The sequence below is a fragment of the Lichenostomus cassidix genome, chromosome 7 (assembly GCF_008360975.1).
Source record: "Lichenostomus cassidix isolate B80296 chromosome 7, HeHo_3.0, whole genome shotgun sequence".
Lineage (NCBI taxonomy): Eukaryota > Metazoa > Chordata > Aves > Passeriformes > Meliphagidae > Lichenostomus > Lichenostomus cassidix.
Window position 1 is genome coordinate 32,136,607 of NC_139488.1, and position 24,595 is coordinate 32,161,201.

General features: G+C 40.8%; 1 protein-coding gene across 3 annotated transcripts in view; it reads left to right on the forward strand.

The window, feature by feature from the left end:
* The window catches only part of THSD7B (thrombospondin type 1 domain containing 7B), a 295,328-nt gene that overhangs the window by 138,905 nt on the left and 131,828 nt on the right, over window positions 1-24,595 (forward strand). For all 3 annotated transcript variants that reach the window (XR_014853539.1, XM_085067129.1, XM_085067128.1), the window contains exon 9: window positions 21,794-21,985. Coding sequence is in view for 2 of the 3 variants with exons in the window: in XM_085067129.1 (XP_084923255.1) it covers window positions 21,794-21,985 (192 nt within the window). In the remaining variant the exon portion in view is untranslated. The remainder of the gene's footprint in view (window positions 1-21,793; window positions 21,986-24,595) is intronic.

Genomic DNA, 24,595 nt, shown 5'->3' on the forward strand with positions numbered 1-24,595 from the left:
CAGTTTTGCTTCATTTCCCTGTGCCATCGCTGTGGTTCTAGGCAGCAGGAATCTAGAACCTGGCACTTGCCAAGGAGATAGGAGGGCTTGTGTTTTTAAGTATTAATAAGTTCACTGGAAAAGTACATGTTTGGGTTGAAATGCATCTATTTCCAAGTTTCTGTTCCATCTGGCAGTTTTGTTTGTACAACTGGAGAAGAGTATTTTCAGAGACAAGATGTTTTCTTTCAGCAGTTTTTAGATTAAATGATTAATGTTTCAGGGTTTCTTTTTGGAAATGAACTAGTCTTAAAAATTCAAAATATTTTTAAAAGAGGTTGTTAACAAAAGCAAAATATTCCTTTCTGGTTAAACAAACATTTTTCCTTATCTTGAAATTGCTTTTTTTCCTAAATCCTCCCCCAGTCTCTCTTCAGTACTGCTTTAAACATTACGTTTTTTCTTCCTTTCCCTTTTTTTTTTTTGAGTTTTTTTTTTTTTTTTTTGGTTCAGTGCCCAAACAGAAATCCATTATTCACACAACTCAATTGCCAGAGCAGACACTGAAATCCTGTTGGAATTGAAGTGAGGAGTAAAGGGAAGTAAGGTAATCAAAGCAGTGTTATTTTAAGATCCAATATTACGTTCTGCCGGAGGTTGACAGTGAAGCTCTGCACTCGGAGAAGCTGAAGACTCTTTAGGGTTAGAATATTACAGTGATGTGCTGAGTTGCCTCTCTGTCTTTCCAGGTCAGACCCAGCATGTCCTGCAGTCTCCAAGAGGGGCTGTTTTTCATTTTACAGTGGATTGATGGTACAGAATTAATTTGCAGATTCTGTTTAATTTTTCAGAGAAAAGATTTGCCATGTTCAGTTTACTGAAAATCAGGTTGAAATAATTTCTTTCCTCTTAGTTATGGAGTGTATCCCACCATACCCTATCCCTGGAGATGCTGATCCCAAACCTGTGTTTTCCTGACTTTTCGAAACACATATTCTAAAAAGCAACATTCAAAGCTTTCTAGCAATTAGATAAGATCCATATTTCTCATTTAGCAGCCATGGTGGAAGGAGGAAATTGCAGTGTAGTAGCAGAGCTGAGGGTTTGAGAAATCCTGAAATACGGTGTGTGAGTTGTTCAGTAGATTTGGGAGCTGTGTTTCTTGTAGGCATAAAGATTGATGTTCTCTTTGAGCAGGCTGGTTGTTAACGAGCCAGGTGGGGTGGATTGACTTTCCTCCATCAAGCCTTACCTCCCAGCAGCTGGGACCATGCCAAATATTTGATGTCTCCTGCTGGAAACATTCAAAAAGCCAAAATGCAGATTGTGCCCTGTGCTAGCACTGGTGCACAGTCAGTCTGAGGACAGACACTGCCATGAGTTCAGGAGAATTTACTGTCTTTGCATCCTCTACTGAAATTGATGTATGCAAAAGAAGCAGAAGATCAGCTTCAGGTTAATTTTAAGGTAAGCTGCTAGAAAGTTAGAGCTTTCTGTGCTTAGTCACACTTTAACAGTTTTACTTCATTCAAGATTATAGCAAACGTGGCCCACCAGCTAAGGAAGGCAGAAATGGAAAAGTCTGTAAATGATTCTTGTAGTAGCTACATTTGTGTAAATAACTGTCTTGCAGTCAGGAATATTTCACTGAAGTACAGGCTGAAATGACTTATGCTGGGCAGGTGGCAGGCTGTGGGCATGAATTGAGAGGTTAAACTCAAGCATACTCTGATTCATTTTCTTAATCTTTGAATGCAAATGTGTTACATGATTTCCAGCTAAGCTGTGACTGTGCTTTTTCAAATGCTGGTGCTGTGTCTTGTGTCAGTCATCCAGAAGGCAGCTATGGTTGGTATCCAGGGGTAATATTAGCTCCTCATATTTGGCTGATGGAGATACAGTGGAGTTTATTAGGAATACAGCCAGCTCTCATCATTCCTGTGCTGTCAGATATTACAGCCACCTGTGAACTCAGGGGTTTCTGTGCCAGCTGAGTGTGAGCTTGTGGTCAGTGCAGAATGCCCTCAGATGAATTGCTATGCAAAACCATGATTCTTTCAGCATCTAGTGCTCCTTTTTGATACCCTCTGTCTCTGAGAGATGTTTTACAAGACTTCAGAGCAGTGGTAAAGTGGTGAGGGCAAAGGCTGTTTCTTCCCTATGGCTGTTTCAGCAGAGAGGAGATGGATTTTCAAATCCCCATCTCCCACTTGCACTGGTGAGAGGGAGCCACAGGTGCTGATGTTTTTAAAAAATTAACCTTATCTTCAAACACTTGTAGGTTAGGAGCAAAGGTTCGAGGTAGCCCTTTCAGAAATAGGAGGTATAACATTAAGAAAAATATAAACATCAGTTAATATGGCAAGATCTGTATTGCCCTTTCTGTTTTAAATGTTAAGGAATAAGTTTGACCTGCTTTGATCTGAGCTTGTGGTAAAGGTTACCTAAAGAGCAGTGTGTGTGTGTGTGTGTGACCTGTAGCTCTGTTACTTTGGTGCAAGTGCTTTGAGGAAACTGCATAGGAGGATTAGCATTTATATACCAGACAAGTGCATATGTATAGTTTAAAGCTATTTATTTATAAATTGCTTTTAATGTCTAGGAAGTCTGTATTGAGTTTCATGCTTTCTAACCTTTTGATTGTGAGACTGAAATAAGGTTCTTTTGTGGTATATTGTAACTGCAGGGGTATTTGTAACTAATTTTTTAAGTCTGGAAAAGAAATTGTATAATGGTTTTATTTGGTTTTGCTTCTATTGTAGACAAAACCCCCAAGTTGTTTCAGTAAGAAACTAGAAAAATACCTGTAAGTACCAACAGCAATTCCTGTTTTGTCAGTGAAATGAGGGATAAAATACCTGCTTGGCTGTTTTCTTTAAAGTAAGTAGAACTTCACACACATGTAGTTTCTGTTCCTTTTGGAGATTTACTGTATTTCTTAGGCAACTCTGATTCAGAAAAAGATGTGAGCAAAGTAGTATTGTTTTGAACTGTGTTAAAAAGGTAGGTTGATGACAAGTTCTAAAATTAATGAAGTGGATGAAAGAGGAAGGAGGTTGGAAGGATCCATTTGGAAAATACTACTAATGACAAAATTCTGTGTCTGTGACCCAAAAGTGGCTGAAGGTACCAGGAGGAGCAGGTGGAAGATGTGACAGTGAGAGTTCTTCTCATCCATAACGGTGCTGTTTTTTTGGATTAAGTGGGTTCCAAAAGGGGTTAAGGGTTTCATTGCTTTTTCTGCTTGGGAAGGAAGTGTTTATCATATGTAGCTATTATAGATGGCATACCTCACTCATGATTTGGTAACATTTGTGTTAAGACTTTAAAACTCGCAGCTTCTTGGGGAATATAAGAAATGGGGATGCTTTATGTCATCTTTTTATCCTGCTCATCCCAAGTGGAGTCTCTAAGCCATTTTGCTTATGCTAATAAAAGGTTTTAAAATTTTCTGGTGTTCATCTGATGGATAAACTGTACAATGGCAAGTTCTGATTTTCTTAAGTTGCCAGGCTGAAACAAGCCTGAATATAGTATTTGGCACATGTGATATTTTTCAAATTCTTAATAGAGAGAAAATTGCCCAATTCACAGTCCAAAATTGCTTTAGCCAAGACTTTGTTTCCTGAGAGAAATAGTCGAAACTGTATAAAAGGCTTAAATTAAACAGGAGATCATTAGGGTAAAGAAGTAACTGGCTGTGTTTTATTGCATTCTGTGTGTGAGCTTCAGTGGGATGGATTACAAATCCTATGATATGACTCATGGTAATAAGAATGTTTCAAAACAAGCCAGTTAAGATCTGTATGAAGTAGAAACAAACTAAACCTGATTCTACAGAGAGGAGACTGAGACCTGGTAGTGAATATATGTAAGAAGTGGGGCTGTGGGGCTGGGAGCACCCTGGAGCTCTCAGTGCTCCCTGTTCCTCAGGCAGGAGCTGCACCCAGGCTCTGCCTCTGTGCTCTGCTCTGGTGTCAGCATCAACCTTCTCTGAGGCTTAAATAAGGGAATAATTCCTGCAACTTCAATAGACAGCTTCTCACATTGATCTCTGACCACAGCCCTTTAGTGGAGGGAGAAAAGCAGGGCTTTTTTTGTGTAATTTAATCCTTCCCTGCTGGGTGGCCCTACAGAAAGCTTTTTCTGTAGCTGAAATTCCTTCGGCGCTGGACAGGAGTGATTGCAAGAGCCACCTTTGTACAGTAGTTCTGAAGGCTGTTGAGTGGGAATGAAAGATAAGTCTTGTACTTTCTTTGAGTTTCTTTTTATCAAGCTGTTTATGAAGTAGTGCTGATTTAAAAACAATTTAGTCACTTGTTTTGAGGTTAATGAATGCTGGAGGGGAAGGCTCCCCCCGTAAAATAAGAAGTTTTGACAAACTTTTAATTATGAATTTGGGACATGGAAATTTTGGGGTAGTTCTGCACCACTGAGATTGGCTCTGGGGCATATTGGTTGGTCAGGTTTTTCAAGTAAATCTTCCTCTTAATTCTAATTAAGTATTGTAATGCCAGCACTCTTCATTAGGCAGCAATTTGTGATTAGTCAGGTGGTAGTAATGGAAAGAGAAAAACACGTGATGAAGTAGCAGAGAAATTGGAGAGCAGGGAAAGCAGCCACAAGATGTGGCTCCTAAATGCTCTTCAACATCTTCCTGCTGGCAGATTTCCCACTGAATTCAGTGAGTTCTGTGGGACAGGATTCAGTCCTCACATAGGTCCTGACAGGATTCAATCCTCACATAAATCATGCCTTGTATGGAAACACAAGTTCAGAGGACCTTGATTATAGGACTTGAGCTCTGAAGTTGTGACAAGAAATGATGCTAAGAACAGCTATAAGAAGGGAAAACTCCTAATTCCCCCCCAAACTTTGAAGCCAAGCTATTATTTTAAGTGTAGATTACATTATTGAATTGTTTATCTGTGAATTGAATCTCGTATTTAATAAATGGGAGCTTTTGTGAAGTGCTGAAGTGAATGTGAATTAGTGAGTCGAGAAAGATTAGCTCTGTGAGGAGATTGAGAACAATTTAAAATTCCATTGTACGTTGTTTTTCTTTCTGTCTGTATGAAGTACGGCTGTAATTGCCTCAAATTAGGTACTGCCTTTGTTTAGGAGAGTTAAACAAGTAACAGGATAAGATATTTCAAGGTACCTTTCTAAATAAACAGCTTGTTCAGCTTGTCTCTTCAGGCAGCTTGCAAATGTCAGAGCCAAGTTTGTGGAGAGAACATAGCTACATCAGATGGAGTTTCCTTAGAAACTGAATCATCCTATATTGTTGGGATGCATTTTACAATTTGAAGTCTGGTCTTCCCCTACTGTGTAATTTTAGTGTATCCTTTTGTCGTGGTTTTTTTAAACAGATGCATTATTAAAAATCCTCCTGGAGATGTGGACTGTTAAGCATGAATTTGCTCAGCTCCTTTCTGACAACTGTGATCTATATTTTGCCGTCAGTTGCCTGATGGTGTTGTTACCAATGAACCCTCACACTGACCTGGTAATTATCAAGATCAGAAAGAGAATAAGCTGGTAAGAATGAGCCAACACACACATGTGGAATGGGGCAGTGGCACAGAGACAACACTACTTTTTCCTTTGATATTCCTGAGAAGAAAAAACAACCCCACAAAGATAGGTCTTGGATTAGTCTTGTGGCTGGTGCTGTCCATGGGGATTCAGGCACTGCATCTGGGGTGAGATGGTTGTGGCTTGAAAAGTGACTTTCCTGGAAGGAGAGACAATCTTTATCTGCCACTGGCAAGTGAGCAGGGAATTTCCTGGGGCTGGGTGAGCCCAGGGTGCTTTGCTGGAGGCCCAAAGTCACTTCTAGGTGGTGTGAGGTCCACCTGGACCCTTTCCACATCTCCTCTGGTGCTGCACTCAGGTCTGTCCCTGATTTGAGGGTTGTTTCCATTTATTACTGGTAAATGTGGTTGTGGTATAAAATACCACATCATTTTTACAGTGAAAATGCAGCAGAACTGGTGAATCCTCAAGAATTCAATCAGTGCTGGGCAGTTCTGTAAAAAAGGCTCCATATATGCCTGAAACAGGGGGGAGGTGGGTCTTGGCTGCCCATAATATATTGAAGAAACCAAGATGATCCTGTAAGTTCAAATTCCATTTTGTGTTGCCAGATGCAGAATTCCCATCACCCCCCTGCCCTGGTTTCAGTGGATTTCCCAAGTTTAGTACCAAGTCAGCACTGTTTGTTGTACACTTAGTGCTGTGTCAGAGGGGACTAGAGCCAAGAAGGGTTTTGTTCTATTTCATGGTGTTTGCAAATAAAGCTGAGTGATTTGGTAACTCTCTTGGAATCTCTGAGACTCTGAGTTGGGCAGAGTGCTCCCTGGACATGCATAGATCTAAGGATAGCATTTTCTTGCCTATCAATAAGTATCTTAAGGACTTTACTTTTAATGCAATATACGACTTAAGTCCCAGGGAAATAATTCCACTACTGCTGTTCATTTATATCATTGGAGTCTGAATTAATTCAGCCTAGGCTAGGTTTTCTAATACATTATTTATTTAGGTCTTCAAAATGTCTGTGGTGCTGCATGTGGTTGACAGAGCATGTTCTTGTTTGTTAATATTATCATCTGGTATTCCCAAGACACTTCAATAAATGCATGTCTTTGGATAAAGCTGGGATTTTAACAGGCATTTTTTTCCCCTGTGTTGTAACTGTAGCATCCCAGATTCTTAGCTCTGATTTCTCTTCTCTACAACCACCTATTTTAAATATTTCTGGAAAGATCTTCACTTCTTTAATGTTTGTTACTGGGAATTTTTTTCTTCATTTTTAAAAAATGCTTATTTAAGCCTTGATTCTAAATATCTAGCCCAGCTTCTCCCACTGCCCCCAGGCACTAGAAGCTTAGAAATACCCTTAAATTCAATTAAAAATTCCCTAACATGAAGGGTGGAGCACTGAGCTCATATTTTCTGACAACCCACAAAACTTACAAATCAAAAGACACAAGTGCCGTGTAAGTGAGGGTGAAACAAATGGAATACAATGCTTGGAAATGAATGAGTCCTGTGAATGAACGTTGGCATGTACATCCCAGCCCCATATGAAGATTAAAGTGAGTTGTCTGCTCTAAAATTGCATAATTGCTTCTGTGACTGATTTGGTGCTGCTCCATAATAAGTTGTGAACACTGCATGCTGACCTGGTTAATGGGATGTTTACTAAATGAATATATTTGTATAGTTTAATAGGAGGATGCTTGGAAAAATTAGCAGGATGAGAAAGAATGGCTGGAGAGAGTAGTTTTTCAGCAAGTGCTGTGAGGAGGAAGGCAGGCTGCCTTGCTATTGACATTTGGGGGTATGGAAGGGGAGGCTGGGTGGGGCTGGATCCCTGACCTTCATGGAGCATCCCTGTCCCAAATTCCTGGGGGAATGGCTGCTCCAGGCTGGGGTACCCAGCCTCTGCCCCCAGGTGGGAATGGTGTGCCCCTGGGAGCAGCCTCATCCTGCAGCCCTAACAGCTTCATTTGCTAAACTATCTTCCTTCAATTCAGCTATTTTAAGTACTATAGACTAAGATAATTATTTCATGAAGTAATATTATCTGCAAATTAACCTTGGATCTCTGCGGAGGTTCAGAAAGAGGGAGATAAGGAGTTTTATCACAAATTGCAGACTTACTGGGTTTAACGTAAAGGCCGTGGCAAGTAATACATTTAAACTGCATTTAAGTAGTAAAGACCAGAATATCAAAGTCTAAAAGCAATAAACATTAAAGTATTCAGAAAGTTTTTATATTTTCTTTCTAGTTTATATGTGCTTTTCACACACTGTCATTTAATGAGGTTATACTCTGATTAAAGTAGAAAAATAAAAAAGTAAAATGTTTTATTTCAGTAGATAAAAATGTGGCTTTTAAAATATATCAGCTTGCCCTGTGTAGTCTGAGCTGACTGTACAATTTCTCCTTCGTTCAGCATGGCTGCTAACTAACGGATTTTGGGGGGAAAAGTCCCCCTTATATAGAGTTTCAATTGAAATCCATATTTTAATTTTAAGTGACAACTAATACATTTACTGTAATCCCTTTCAAATATTCTCTGGCAGTGTTCCCAGACATATATTTTTGAAGGTTAAATGGTTTAGGATTTATGTACTATGTAGGTGTATTGGCTTTGAGTGGCAAGGTTTTGGTAGCAAGTGAGCTACAGGGGTGGCTTCTGGAAGAGAAAATCAGGATTAAAGTTAAACCTGAGTAGGGAGGGAAGGTGTTTTAAGATTTGGTTTTATTTCTCATTATCCTGGTAATTAAACTAATCTCCCTGAGTGGAGTCTGTTTTGCCTGTGCTGGTAAGTGGTGAGTGATCCCTCCCTGCCCTTATCTCCCCTCGTGAGCCTTCCATAATCCATGCTGATCTCTGCCCCTGGCCAGCTGAGGAGGGCAGTGACAGGGTGGCTTTGGTGGTCACCTGGTGCCAGCCAGGTTCAGCCCACCACAGTAAGTCAGTCTGAACAAGCTGCTGAGTTTATGGGGCTCCTTCATTGCCAGAGACCACTTTGTAGCTCACAAACACCCCAGCTGCAGCAGCAGAACTTGGGCTGGTTAATGACCTGTGTTTCTGACAAGCCCAGGGTGAGGTGCTGGGCTGAAAAACTGCTTTTTGCTGGTTGCAGAGCTCACTTGGGTATTGTTATGTAGGGCTGATTCATGTAGTGTGGATGTACCTCTCTGGTGGCTTAGAGTTTTGACTCTGTCCAGAAACACTTTTTTTTTTTTAATAGGCTGCAATTGGCATGAATAAGCAGCAGTAATTAAAATAATATTCCACAAGGTTTGCAGTTGAGTAGGGCAGTGTGATTGAAACTGGACCTGCCTTTTCCTGTCCCTGGGGAGCCATTGTGTGCTCCATGGCTAATGAAGTGGAATGAGCACTCTGATCAATATTTATGGTGTCACTCTGGGCACCTGCAGCTCTGTCAACACTTCTTGCACTATAAAGCTGGAATGGAGGTTCTTGACTCGAGCTGTTAATGGCTCAACTGCAGCTTGATGAGAAGGCTGCAGAGACTGCTCCTGGTGCTGTTTCTCCTCAGAGTCACATGCCACCTGCACAGATTTGCTAGTTCTCATTACTGATTGCCAAAAGGAGGAACTTGATTCTCTATGTGATGTGCCTTCAGGTCTTCCTGCCATCCTTTGGTGTTTGGGAACAACCACCCTTGGGGTACCATCTCTTGCCACTGAACACATGACATGTATGGATTATTTCAGCTGAGTTTATAGACTTCTGCCCTGTGGCTTTTCTTCTTTTTACACTCCACCCTGCACTACAGGTTCTGTAACTGCTGGGGACAGTGTGTGTTTAATTCCAACATGATTCTGTGGAGTGTCTAGTCTGCTCTCTTGCAGCTTGCCAGTTTGGGAGATGCTCCCAGCTTTGCCAAAATATTTTTCTGCAGCTGCTTATGAAGTTCACGGACTATTTTCTGTCCAAATCAGCCCTGCACTAGTTTATTCCCTTGTTTCTTGACCCCTTCAAGGCTTTCCCAAAATAATAATATCATCTCTGAACTCTTGGTGGGTTGGTTTGTTGCAAAGTTCGCCCATTGCCTGGCAGTGACAGCAGCTGGAGGCAGTCCAGTGTAATTAGTAAGTATTTTGGAGACTTTGCTTTGGCAGCCCTGTTAAATATGTGCAGTGAAAGCAGGATTAGTATGTGGCCTCATCTATTTTTTTCTTTTTTCTTTTTTTTTTTTTCTCATTAGGGCATCTTTATGATCTGTAAGCTTATTTAATTAGAAATTAGCCATTCTTATTAAAACAGGAGAAACCATTTAGTCCAAATCCTGACATTGGATAAATGTATAGTTTCCACTAAAGAGAAGGAAAATGCATCCACATACTCCAGGGTGGAAATTTGCCCTTTTGTGTCCACTGCAGCTCTCCTGGAAGAGAATTTCATTTTCTAGTAAAGGCAATAAATTTTCACTGCTCAGATAAGTGACTACAGAGGTTCATCATCAGGATTTGAAGAAATAAGCCTCCTAAGAAGATGGATGATGACAAGGGGAGTAAGAGTTGTTATCCAATCATTTGTCATGGTCCAGGACATTAAGATGTATTGGTAAGACCCCAAAGGTGTGCAGAAGTTCCTTTTTTCCTGTGTGTAATAACTTACCCTGTGCAGTCAGCCAGTACTGCTCTGTCTCTGAAAACTCATTCTATTTGCATCTCTTTGTATACATAGCACATAAGTGTTAAAACCTTATATATTGCTGGGAATTATTCTACACATTATCCAAATGTGCCCCATGGCTAATGAAGAGAGAGGCTGACTTCCTGGGTCATCACATTACTGCCCTTCTCTCCCTCCTCCATCCCACTCCAGTTGTTAACATTTCTGCCTTTCCTCTTCTGCTGTGAATGTTCTGCTCCAGGCTTTCTCCAGAGACTTTCCCCTCTGACTGATTTTCTGTGGTTCCTGCTCTACAGCCCTTTGCTTCTCGTTCTTCCCTTGTCTCAGGGCTTCAAAAACCACAGAGCAGCCATGGGGGACTGTGTCAGCTAGCAAAAAGCTGGATTAAACATTCATGGCTGTAGGAGGGCTTGTTAGCATATATGTATTAATTCAACATTTCCTGCTGGTTTTCAATATGTTGGGAGGTTGTGTTGCCAGCGAGGTGACTTAAAGTCCATAATGGAATGCATTCCAACTGACTGCTGGGGACCAGGTAAAAATTTTGTTCTGCTTATCTGGTTTCAGAGAAAAACCTTTCTCCTAACTTTTTAAAAGTGTGTATTTCTCTCTATACCAGACATGGTTGAGAACCCATTTCTGAGGGTTTTGTTGAATTTTGTCTCTGTAGCTGTGATAGGTGATATTGAAGGTTCAGCTTTGTGTAGGAGAGACACAACATAGTTTGCTGTGGTGAATTGCTCCCTGCTTTGCTGCTTGTTGCTGGGAATTTGTGCAGAGGTGAGGTTTGACTTGTCTGGATTTGCCATGGCACAGAATAGCTCAGTAGCTTAAATGTGATCTGAAATTGAGAGCTGGCACAGTCTGCCCCCAGGAGGACCCCATGGGTTTGGGATCCCTTTGGATCATTTCTGGCAGTGTGTCTTCAGGTCTTACAGGCATGTGCCAACTGGCCGTGGTGGGGAGATCTGTTCCTGTGGGTTTAGATGTCAAACACGTGGCTGTGTTTCCAGGGAAGCAAAATTTAATTCTTCTGAGTCCCAACCATGTAATTACAGCAGTAATAACAGCTATCATTTTTGACGCCTCAGTGCCAAACGTAAAGGTTGTTCAGTTGTTTCTGTTAATGTTTTCAGAGAACTCTGTTCTGCTGCTTTTCCCCTATTTGTGCCTTATCTGAGAGTGAACAATTACCAGCAATGTGATGAGGACATGGTATGCAGAAAGTCATCCCCTAGTCTGTTTTGCTGATGACTCTGAGGAGTGCGAGCTCTGCTATCTCAGCTGCTAATCAATGGAGCCGCAGCTAATGTGCGCAGTGACCTTTGCAGGAGAAAGGAGTTTGTGCCAATATTGCACTTGCAGTTTGAGTCAACTTGTGCACTTTGTCATGTTCTTGACTGCAGGAGCTGCTTCCTTACTGCCTTGGACTGCTGATCAGTTGCTGTTCTATCCACCAAGTCAAGAGATGCCCCAAGTTTGTCGTATGTTCATCCTGATGTTTCCCTTGCCAGGTATCATTTGTTTTACAGGTGACCCCTGATATTCTCAGCTTTAATTCCTTTTGTGCTTCTTCAAGTTCAGAGCAATCCTGCATAGCTGGACACTTCCCAGTTTGGGGAAGTCAGTGGGATTTTTACTGCTGGATTTAGACCCAATTTACAGCTGCCCATGGGTGAGCAAAGGTTATTTTCTAACATTTCCCCTCTCTGCATTTTTATAGTGCTTAGGAGTTTGGTGGATGGAGCTCTCAATTATTTAACATCTATCAAGTTTTTGCTTACAACACCTAAATAAACACTAGTATTACATACTTTTTTCTGAATATATAAAATATAATCCTGCTACAATTATTTACAAATGTATAAAAAACACATACTGTTGCTTAACCATCCCTTTTAATGAAATAGGTTTTGGATTGAAATTTTAAGTATGCATGAAGACAGTAAGATACCATTTGCACTGTTAGGATTTCAATAATGTATGGAATTAGCAGAGCTTTATTATATTTCTGTGCCTGCATGCCCTCCATAGAGTAAAAGTTGTAATAAATATAAGTTCAAAGGTAAAATTTTATTGCTGCGCATGAAGGGAGAAAAAATAAATTAGAATAATGTAATCATGCTCATATATGTTATGAATTTTGAACAGTGTCTATTAGAAAGTTTGTCAAAATGTGCTTAGCTTTGAAAATACAGATTAACGCTGAAGGTTTTAATATTGTTCTTCCTTATATTCCTATTCCTTGCAAATATAAGTGTAAAATATCTCCTGCCGAAAGCAATTGTCATAAAACGACACTTTCCTATTTTAATAGCTGAATAATCAGAACAAAAATATTTTCTAAGTTGCAGGGAGGTTATTGCTTTTTTCACACAAAGAAATTTAGTGCTAGAAAACCAAATTTTAGCTGGATATTCTTCGCTTTTTGTGTTTCTATTCTTATATGTGAAAAGTGTGTCCAAATGCCTCCTGACAGCTTCGACACTTCAGGGTGTTTAAAAATGGGGTGAGGTGTGTTCATCTGATTGCATTTACCGATTCTGTGTTTTTCTTTAATCTAGTAGCAAAGTTAAAATAGTAGCTCTACAACAGGAGCTGGAAAACCTGGTAGGGGATGATTGGTTGGTATCAATCTGGGCCCTTTGGGGTTCGTTTTTTTTTCTTTTCTTTTCTACTTTGGAGAAGCTTGGTGAAACTTTGACAGCAAGGGCAGTTCCTTCTGGGTTTCCTTCCCTTACCATCCTTTTACTCTGTCCTCTGTCACTTCCCTGTCTTCCCTTTCTGTGATCCCAGGGCACACCACGAGGGCACTGCCAAAGCATTGGCAACAACCTTTTTTTTGGACCTTTTTTCATACAGTCTTCAGGTTTTAGCTTTATCATTCAGTTTGGGAAAGCCCAGCAGCCATAGGTGCTCACACATCCAGGGTTTTAGCCAATTTGGACTCTGAATGATTGGGGAACATACTGATGGATTTTTTTTTTTTTTTCCTTGGGTTTTTTTTTTTTTTTTCCTTTCCCAAAACAACTCTCACCTCTAAATCTATAGACACTTTTTGGAGACAGAGAACACCATGAAACTTTTCTAAGTAAACCATTTTAGGTCATCATAAGTGATTCCTGCCTTTAAATTCTTCTGTTGATGCCATGGTAGCTGAGATGCAAGCAGGATGAGGCTGCAGCTCCAATATAATCAGTGAACCAGTTCCAGAGGGTGGAGCAGTTTAGAGACCAAATGCAGTTTAAATGGCACTAGAGGAATGATGCACTACTGACTGAAAATGCAGGCATTGTTATTAATGATGTAATTAAAGTTCCACCTCATGGGCAGAGTGGAAGCACACAGAAAATATTGTTAATATTGTGTTTCCTACATTTGATTTATCCCCATTTTAAGTACTAAATGATCTATGCAAAATACAGCGGGAATTAAACACTCTGTCTAAAATTCACAGCTTTATTATGTAAAAATGGTTCAAGCAGAGGTCAGGGTACATCAGCCAGAAGTAACTTAACCCAGCTGAAAAATGTCTAATGCACTTTGCAAGCACAGTTGATACTTGGCTAAACCTGTGTGTGCAGTGGGAAGTTCTCCTCAAGAACCAAAGGTCATGGCTTGCTGTTTGTATTTTTTGGTCAAGAAAAAATCTCAGACATTCATCTAGACCCTTGACTGATGATCATCTGTGGTACTGGGTGTATTTTCTTCTTTATTGCTATTTTTAACGGCTCAGTTCTGAGATTTGTGGATCAATTAGAGACAAAATTGAAAAAGATAGTAGTAATAATAAAAATAAAAAATAGCCTAGTATTTGGTCCTGCAAATTTGAACATTTCCTGATGGATTGTGGGAGCTCTCAGAGCTGCTTTATGGGCTTAGGCCAGACTCTGCAGCTGAACTAGAGCACATTTTTGTGTTAACTGCTTCTAAATGAGCTCTTAGTTTTAAGTAGTTGGCATAAATCTAATTTTAATTTACTGTTTTCATTTTCTTTTGCATTGATCCTCTTTTTGTAGAGATTCAATTGCAGACTTGGAGAAAGATGTTTTTTAAAGAGTCCAGATGGTATTTCCAATTATTTATTATCATTAGCATTCACTGTATCTGAAAACAAGAATTTTGCCAACTTAGATCAACCTCATCTGCTGTTCTATTGTTCATGAATTTTCATTGTCCTGTGTTAATGCCAGCTCAATTTTGGGGTGATTTCTGGAGCTACAAGAGAAAAAGAGTCAGATATTCCCAATGAATGGCAAATTGCCGAGTTATTTTGGGACTATCACTTGGATAACAGTCAGTCATAGGTTTTACATTCTTACTAGCAAACAAACAAGGCAAGTAATTATTAAAGTAGCATCATCTGAAGAAAAATTGTAATAATCAAACCAGTAGGTACAAAGGCTTTGCACTTTTCCATGTGTGAACACACAAGTTTTCTTCTTGGGGTCACTAGCTGTGTGAAAGCACAAATTATTTGCTCTTTGTAATAAACCACTTATAATTTTTTTTCAAGCCTTGAGGTTGAAGATGGCACCTTAAGTTTTCAAAAATAAAATATTTGGAAATTTACATGTGTGATGCATTGGGTGCAAAATGCCACCTTCTTTTTTCTGAACTAAAATGCCTTAATTCTTCCACTAAAATTATTCTGCCTTAGTGCAAAGATAGCTATAGGATGGACTCTGTACACTATTAAATAAACATTATTGAATAAACGAGTCCACCAATACTTTTTTCTTCAAAGTTTTGGAAATATATGTGTATTTTATAATATTTTAACACATTTGACTTATTTGTGGAATTGGTTTCTACAATATTTTGTGTTGTTTAGCACTTGGAACAAAGCAGTGCAGAGAAGGAAATAGGACACCTGTTTCAATTATACCATAGCAGCAATTCCAACAACAAATCTTAATTGCAATCAGTCTTGATCAACCCACCTGTGTAGATTCCCTCATTTACAAGGAGAAGGGATAATGGAGAAAAAAAGGAAAAAACTGGAAAGAAAGAGAGGGAAAAAAACAACCCTGCAGAACACTAATATGGATTATGTTCTGTTCTTATACTGTATGTTTTCAGATTGCTGTGCTGTGTTAATTACTAGGAGCAGCAGCCTGAATTTCTGTGCTTTTCTCTGGAGACACAGTGAACCCATGTTTACTTTCAGCTGCCACGTGAGCAATTTCTCTCTCATTCAGGATGAATTGTACAAACAGCCACAAGGTAGAACTAATTCTGCTTCTGTGCCCAAGCTCAGCAGGTGAAGGTGCAGCAAATTCCTTGAAGTGACAACTTGTCTTTCCTGTGTGGGGCAGGAGGCACAGCAGAGCTGCTCTCTCTGTAGGTAACCTGCAGGTGTGTTGGTTGGTTTAACCTTGAGTGTGGCAGTGCTGCACAGAGGTGCTCTGGGACCTTCTCTGCAGGCCTGGCAGCTGCTGGCTGACGTGCTCCTCCCGTGCTGAGCTTTCTGGGAGTCACAAATCAGTTTTCTGAAGTGCATCTGCATAAGGAGAAAATAATTGTGGGCAAACAGTCCACATTGAAGTGGAGGATGTATAGGAAAGAGAAGCAAATACTGCTTTTTTTCTATACTTGTCATTGTCTTTTTCTCATAACCTCGGTAATAGTCTCTTGGACATAGGTAAGGGACAGGATCGTGGCCAGTAATGCAGGGATTTGGGTGAGACTTTTGATTTTACAGAGATTTCATGACGTATTTCCAGACATACACATTTTTCCATGTTCATTATCATTGCCTCTCTTAATTTTTTGTATTTTTTGTCTTATTTTCCTTTTTCCTTACTCTCCTGCATTGTTTTCCCCTTTTTCTTTACTGTGCATTATGTGATCAAAAATGTTTTTTGTAGTTACATTTTGAACAAATCTTTTGACTCAAAACCTTCAGGATTGTCTCATCTGTTTTGTTTTTCTTCCCCCAAAAGAACATCCTGGTTTCATTGGTGTTTCCTCTTGTCATTCTATTTCCCAGCTTCACCTTCTTTCCCACTCATGACCTCCCATCCTCTTCATCACTTTTGCATGCCCTTCCCCTCCGTGGGGCTCTGATAACAGTGATGGACCAGTGCAATTAAATTTATTCCATACCCCACTGCTTTCCCTGACAAACTGACACCTCTCTTCTCCAACGTTCTTACCTGTTGACTGGCATTAAGCAAAGTCAGCCAGGAGGCAGGATTTCAGTGCAGTGTGACATCCATCCGCTGATGACTGAGCACGGCAAGCCCTGGATGCTTTCTTCTCTACAGCTGGGTGTGCAACACGGGGAAAAAAATAAATCTGGGATGTTGTGATGAGATGAAGACATTCAGGAGGGTTATAAGAAATTTCTGCTGCTGTAATTTGATTGTTACTGCGTTTAAATGTAACATTTTTGTTATTTGATGAGCTGCCCAGGCCGGGATCCTGCCAGCACACAGTTTGTCTGCATGCAGTTGCTCTCAGCAAACTGGCATGCAGTCAATAGGAATCCCTCTGAATTTACTGCTGCCTGTTGACATCTTACTCTGTTACAGGCAAGTATTTAATCAAAGTTTATTGTCATTCTTTTCTGAGATTTAAGTGGGACATAAAATTTTACGATACGTATAGTATTTTAGATGACAGCTTCATTATTTCCACTGAATAATTTGAAAAGCTACAAGGAGAAATATTGATGGCAAACCGGTAATTGTCATTAAATATGCAGCATTTCTGCAGCAGTCATTTGTGCAAAATAAAATTTTCTGAACTTCTGTGTAGCAGTGCAGAACAGTCTGAAATGCAATTCCTTCGTCTTGGGCTTTTTCCCACCATGGAGGTCACTTGAGGCTCCACACGTGTTCAAACCTGAAAACTTCAAAGTGACTTTGCAATTTCTCTTTCTAAAAAATGAGCATATTATTGAATGTCAAAAGGAGAATGCTTGGCTCGTTATTGAGTTGATCTTTCAATTCCTGCTGCCTGATGGGATTTTTTATTTTTTGCTGCCTTAGTTGTGTCCTGTCCAGTGGACATTCCCTTTCCCCTGAGCCAGGAGGGATGTCTTTGGCAGGAGTAATTAAAAACTGTGTCACGGGAGATGGACACAACAGGTCACTGGGAAAAATGAGACAATGCAGCAGAGCTGCAAGGCAGGGTGTAAAACAGACAGGTGCAATTTAATATTGGACTGATTCCAAACGAAGCATTCCTGTTGGTTCAGTGCCTCACCATGGAGTGCATTCCTCAGGACTGTGGGAGTGCCTTCTCCTTCTGGATTGCAAAATACAATGAAAAAAATAAAGTTTCTGGAGGAAAAAAAAGTGCACTTTTGTTCAAGGAGGGTTTTAGGTCACTCCTTATTTTGTTTTCCTTGTTGGGAAGAATTTAGTTTGATTTTAGGTGAATGAAAAATTTCACTCAGAATGGTGCTTTTCTGTTAGCTTGTTAAAGAATTCAGGTGAGGGACCAGTACATTAGCTAATGAGCAAATTTGTTAGCAAGTATATTTACAAAAATGCCGTGCTTGTCTTCTCTTTTGTAATTACTACACCCTGACATGAAAGGAAATTGATTAAATCTTTCCTATTAAATGCTATCTGGTGAGTATATCTCGGGTATTTAGCTTTATAATCACTAAACTATTCAAGTACAAGGCAATCAGTTTAAAAAATGCCATTAGAGTTGGTCAGGATGCTTGCAATAAAACATTTTGAATAGAAAATGGCAACATTTTTCTTAACTACAGCTTCTTTTAGGAAAGCAAGCATTCAGCGAGGCTGAGAACAATCAGTGCTGAAGACATGAATTAAAGAGTGTGTGAGAGGGATAACTTGGGCTCCTGGGGTGCTGAAGGTGCTGTTTCAATTCCTGTACCTCAGAAGTTGGATTGTTTGAGTTGTGCTCTCAGCTGATAGTGTCTGGTTGTGCTCATGCTCTCAGCTGATCCTGTCCAGCACCCTCAGGTCCTTTTCCCCTGGAGAGGTGCCTGGGGGTTTTGTGGTCCAAGTGCAGGACTCAGCTCCTGGCCTGGCTGAACCTCCCACAATTTACCTCAGCCCTTTGATCCAGCCTGTCCAGATCCCCCTGCAGAGCCTTCCTGCCCTCCAGCACATCAACTTGCTGTGTCTGTGACTTTGCTGAGGGTTACCTTGATCCTCGTGTCCAGAGGATTAATAAAGATGTGCTGAGCCCTGGGAAGCACCACTGATGACAGCCCCAGCTGAGTGGAACTCATTTCCCACCATTCTCTGGGCCTAGATGTCCAGCCAGGTTTTTACCCAGTGGACAGTGCATCATGAGCAGCCAGTTTCTCCAGGAGAGTGCTGTGGGAAGTGATGTCAAAAGCTTTGATAAAGTCCAGGAATGCATCCACAGCCTTTCCCTAATCCACTAGGCAGGTCACCTTGTCACAGAAGGAGATGAGGTTGGTCAAGCAGGACCTCCTGTCCTAACTGCACGGTGGCTGGGAATGATCCCCTGGTTGTCCTGCACATGCTGTGTGATGGCATTCAAGGTGATCTACTCCATGACCTTCCCTGGTACCGAGGTCAAGCTGCAGGCCTGTTGTTCCCTGGATGCTCCTTCAGCCCTTCTTGTAGCTGGGTGTCACATTTGCCAACCTCCAGTCACCAATCACCTCTGGAACTTTCCCAGATAGCCAGGACTTCTGGTAAAAAATAGAGTGGCTTGGTGAGCCTTTCTGCCCTCAGTTCATTTGGGTCCCACCTGGCCCCATGGAACAGACTTGTGCATGTAAAGACTGTGGAAAGATCTAGAAAGATTATTCAGCAGTTGTGTGATAAGAATTACACCTTCAAGGTACTGAGTGGACAGTTTGGAAGCTCTTGAGAATTTAATGTTCCCTTTAAATATGCGACAATGCATAAAGCACACTTCAGCTATATCCTGTTCTAGTATTTTTCATGGAAAATGAAAGATTATTACCTCCCTTTGTAGTATACAGTAGTTTTCTGAGAATTCTCTGCCAGGCAGCTGGTACAGAAGAATTCCCCTTCTGCAGTAATAGAAGGCAGTAATTAAACCTGAACACGGCGAATGGAGCTATAAAGTAAATCAAAGTGAGTGTTGAATTGTACCTTCATGCACCCGGTGGTAAACTCTTTCTAACAAAGCACAAAGCTTCCTTTCTTTGCCCAGGAACTGTGAATTGCAGCCTCTGTTTGCAGTGTCACTGTTGCTGTCACCTGCTGTAAATCCAGCATGAAAAGAAAGCATGGAAGGAAGAAGTTGAAAGTGCATTTTGCTCCTTTGCCTCCCTTCCCCACAGGGTGGTCACCCCAAAATATGTGGCACGTAAGCTTACGGGTGGAGGAATTTTTGGGAACCCAAATGTTTTAAATCATCTTCTGAGAGGAGTGGCTTGGGTTGTGTGAAGTTGGATTAAATCAGTAGAAAGGCTCTCTTGGCTTTTGACAAGCAGTTCTCTGATGCTGAGATCTGTGGCACAGTATTAACTGGTGGAAAAACTGGTCTAAATTTGGAATTTGGTGAACATCACAGCACTTCCTGGCCATAAAGTCCTGATGTAACAGAGATAATCTGTGGTGTGGATGGAGGGGTGGGGGTCACACTTTCATGGCCAGCGTCCCATCTCATCCCCCATGGTTCTGCAGCCTGTTCCTGGCTGTCCACGTGCTCCCCTGACTGTGATGGAGAGGAGGACAGGCCTCCCACCCTGCTTCACTAAAGCATGTAATCTCTTGATGCTGCTGTACCACTGACTCCTAACATCAGCCTGCCCAGGCCACCCTCCCATTACCTGCTGCTGTACAGACAAGCTGTCAAAATGTTAGCAGGGATTTTGATGCTAAAGTGACTCAGGAAGACAGCTGGAATAAGGCTTACAGGTTTATTTGCTGTTTTCACATTGTTTTTTTTCTGAGGGTAGTTCTCAGCATTAGGTGAGCATCCAAAGCAGCAGTGGTGGTACAGGCTGGTCAGAGGGGCTGACAGATCCAGCTTGGTTTTCCTGGGATTCCAATTGCAGCTCCAATGGAAGGGGGCTGTGTGTAGGGGGGTGGTGCAAAGTCTGGCCACATCGAGCCTCTCCAGGTGAGCAGAGGTGTGCACCGAGGAAAAGGAGTATAAAACCAAAGTATTTTTAACCATACCTTGCGGTCTGATTGCCTGCTGGATCCGCTGTTCCTTCTCATAATACGCTTGAAAAGTTTTATCTGTGCCTCGAGGGCGATGAGCCTGTCTTCATTTAGGGATGCAACTGCAGATAATAGCGCCGTGCTGCTGACAGCTTTATGTGCTCACAGCCTGCCTCTCTTATTTACTCACTTGTACATGTGGGCTCCTGTAAAAGCAGCACAGTTTGCTACACTCCCAGTTATGATTGCTTCCTGGGCTGCCTTGTTATGGAGTCTGAGCCTGGAGCATGAGGTGAAAGAGGCACTTTCTGCCATTATAAATTTTATTTTTTTTTTCTTGCATCTAATTGAGCCTGGATAGTCATTACATTTTTTTCCTAGGTTGATAATTAAAGAAACCTTGAAGGAGAGGTTTGTAACTATTATAAGGGCAAAAGAGGAGGTAACATGTGGTGTGACCCTTTTGTTTATAAACAGTTGAGCTTCCAGAAACTTCAGACATTTAGCTGAAATTTCATAAGGATCCAGAGATACTAAGTAATTGAACAGTGTAATGAAGTTAGTCATGACTGTTCATCACTTAAAATATATTTGTAAGATACTAGGTGTACTTCAGTACTAAAAGAATTATATTTTATGAATTTTTATGAATTATGATGTCCTTGTAAATTCTATGTAGTTACTAAAATTTCTGGACTTTTCCTTTATTATTAAAGAAAAAAAAAGGTTTATTTTATTTTCCTTTCTAAAAACAGTAGCTCCCTGAGTTGTATTCCACATGGCATCCCTCATGCTTTCTTTTGCTGCTCATTCTGGCAGAGGTTCTGTTGGTTGTTAGGTTTTTCCCCAGCAGTCCCCACTGTCGTACCTTGTTTGAAAAGACACTTCTCATCAGGAGATATGCTTTGGTCCAGATCCCTTGGTTCATCTGCAGCAGAAAGTATTTCACCCTTGGATGGTGTGGCCCATCAGATTGATAATTTTGGATCTCCTAGTTGCTGGGTGAGAAGAAGGAGTCAGAAATAAGAGTGGCTCATTCTGGTGAGGCTGAATGAGAAGGACCAAAACATCTAGCAGATACTTCTCTGGCCTACAGGAAAAAGAAATCTGACTTTTCTGGCGCCCTGCACAATTTGTACTGTGGGAAATAGGTTCTGTAGGTAGAGATTGCTAGAAAATATGAGGCAATTATCATTAATTCTGTTGATATATTTGATATATTACAGCTTTCTATTGATTAAATTATCTCATTCCTTTTGCTCACCTGCTTCAGAGAGTGGACTGCAGCCAAGAAGTCACACCAAGCTTGAAACACTTTTTTTTTTTCTTTACTTCCCTGGATAAATTTTTAAGTTAGTTGTTCAAGTACTAACTTTGCAGCCTGAAGCCTCACTCCATGCTGCTTTGGAGCACATTGCTGCATGGGCAGGTGGACATTTGACATGAAGTCAGTCTGTTTGATGCAGGCTGTGCCTATTGAACCAAGCTGTGCCTCCCTCCACATCTGTCTTGTTTCATTTGCTGCAGGTGAAGAAGTACCACACCACCTCTGCTCGGAGCTCCCCCGTCCCGAGGTGGTGGCTTGTGAGGTCCCTTGTGCCAGGGATTGTGTCACCAGCGAGTGGTCCCCGTGGTCCCCCTGCTCCCACTCCTGCTCCAGTAAAAACACCGAGGGCACTCAAAGCAGGAGCAGGTCCATCTTGGCCCTTCCAGCTGAGGGTGAGTGCTGAGCATTTCTGGATTAATCACTGTTTGCTCCTTTAATTGACTTCCATTCCTGAGCCAAGCTGTGTTTAGATCAGAGCTAATCCCAGTTCTGCAGGGCTGAGGGATAATACTGAATGCTTGTCTCTGCCTAGAGGCTAAGAGATCTTGATGGGCTGGAGCTCATGTGTCACTTGGAGAAATTCTGTCACAGTTCAAAACTATTCACTTCAGCCTCTGAATTGCTGTCTATTGAGGGCCTGTCTGGGTGTGAATTTGGTTCTGAAGAGCTTCATCCTCTACCAGTAAAATTGCTGCATGACAGACTCATCACACAACTCTCTTTATATGGGAACATACCAGTAATGATTTAAAACCAGTGAGCTGTGAAAAATGAGGAAATGGAAAAGGACCTGATTTTTTTTTCTCTTACTATAGACCTAGACTGTATTGACCTTCTCGTTTTTCTGTTGTAGTAAGTAAATAGCTCTTGATGAATATATATAATTTCTTCTGGATCTTTATAGACACATCATATATCTGTTTTTTATGTATTAACATCAGTGTTACAGCTATTTAAACAAACCCTTTTGTATTAGAAGTGTAGTCTTCTAATACAGTTACACATATGGTAATTAATTTATGTGTTGGTTTATCACACAGGATTTGAAAGGTCTTGAATCAAGTGCATAAAAATTCATAAAACGTGAAGAGGTCCAACAGATTTAAGCCTTGTTGACACAAAATACTTGCTATTGCCACAACTGGTGCAGTTAATGCAGCAGCAAAACACTCTGAGATGCAAATCTAGTCCAGGACAAGCTCTGTTAAGTGCTATTTTGTAAATTATCATTAAAGCCACCCACTGTTTCTTAGCTAAGGACTTGATCTTGCAAACCCTTAGTCGTGTGAAAGGTCTGTAGTCACATAAACATCCTCCTGAGCACTTGTGAAGAAAATTGGGACCCTTCAGGATGAAAATAATTGTTGATTGAGTGATAATAACTACTACTAAAAAAGTCTACGAGCTAGAGAATAATTAAAATGAAAATACACTTGGCTTCATATTTTCCATGGAAGTAGTGAAATCCAAATAACAGATAAACATGGAATTACGAGAGTGGAATTGTGAAAGAGTCAATTCTGGAAGTACAGAAGCACAATCATCTCAGCCTGAAAGGCAATGACATAAAAGTGAAGTACTCTGAACTGACTACTTTAAGTTTCTCAGGAAGGAATAATTAATTTTTGAAATCAAACTCCCTGACTTTTTCTGTGCAAATTTAGCAATGGTTGTGACAGTTTGCTGTGCAGAGTCACACATCTGTGTACAGACAGTGATTGAAAGTTGGGAGAGTGGAAGTGGAGTTAATACCATTATCACCAAAATATTAAGGCAATTTAAAATTACTCATATCTCTACCTTTTTCATATCCAGCTCACAGCTGAGCACTCAACTTCTACAGAGCTCTGGTACCTTTGCAAGGATCATTTTGTTTGGCCTCTGTCAATGGAGGCAGTGTCAGCTGTGGCTCTGCTGTTAGAGGACTTATGGAAACTCTTGGGTCATTTTCTCCAAGCTTTTCACCAGCTCTCAGAATATGATAACCAGGAAGCTGGTGATGAAACCTGGGGGACCTGATTTAAATCAGGTTTTAAAAAGATAATTCTTTACACAACAAATTTCTGAAACTTGGTGCAAGAGGAGATCATAGAGCAGGCATTGTCAGCAGGTGTAAAATGAAATATAAGAACTGCTGAACATCATAAAAAACCAAATCTATAAGTGGTCACTGCTGGAAGGCCAAGCAGAGGCATGTTGTCCTGCTTTCTTTGTACAGACATTGTCAGTGAACTGCAAAAAGTGGTCAAGCCCTTGTGCTCTTTATAAACAGCATCTCCTGCTTGCAGTGTTGCAGGCAAGGTTGGAAGTACCATGAGATATTTCTTAGTGTCTTAAGTTAAAACTGCTTCTTTACTACTCTCTCCTTCCTTAACATATTGTAACTAACACAATATTGAAAAAAACCACCCTAATTTTTCCCTGGGTAGCTCAAAATTTGAGTTGGCTATTTTCTTTTGATTTTTTTTTCTTCCAAATGGATCAGGCATTTTGCCATTTTTTGTTGCAATTATTTATTTTTAAGATGTGCTCGAACACACAAGAAAAATAACTGGTTTGCATTTTTCCCGCCAAGTCAAATTCTTCAGGAAATAAGTTACCTGGGGCATTTTCCACTTTCTCAACATACTAAACATTTCTGAGACTGAACACTGTGTGGAACAGTCCATTTTCATGAAAAGATGACTGGTAGTGTGACGTGATTTTCCACTGGGTTAGGCAATTTCCCTCTCTCTTTTTCTTTTCTCACTGCTATTCATTGAGGCTTTTTGGGGCCTTACCTAATTTTAGGAGGGTCAGTCCTGTGAGGCAATAGGCATCCCTTTGCCATACTTTCATCTCCTGTTGATTTTAGTAGGATGTAGAGGTGCTCTGCACCTCGTGCTGTCTGCCCCCAAAACTTCTTCTCTTTCAAAAGCTGCAGCACTTTGGCTGTGTCCCAAGTTGTCCTGGTTCTCCCTCCAGGAGGAGAATGGTTTTGATTTAAGCAATTTTTGCTTCTT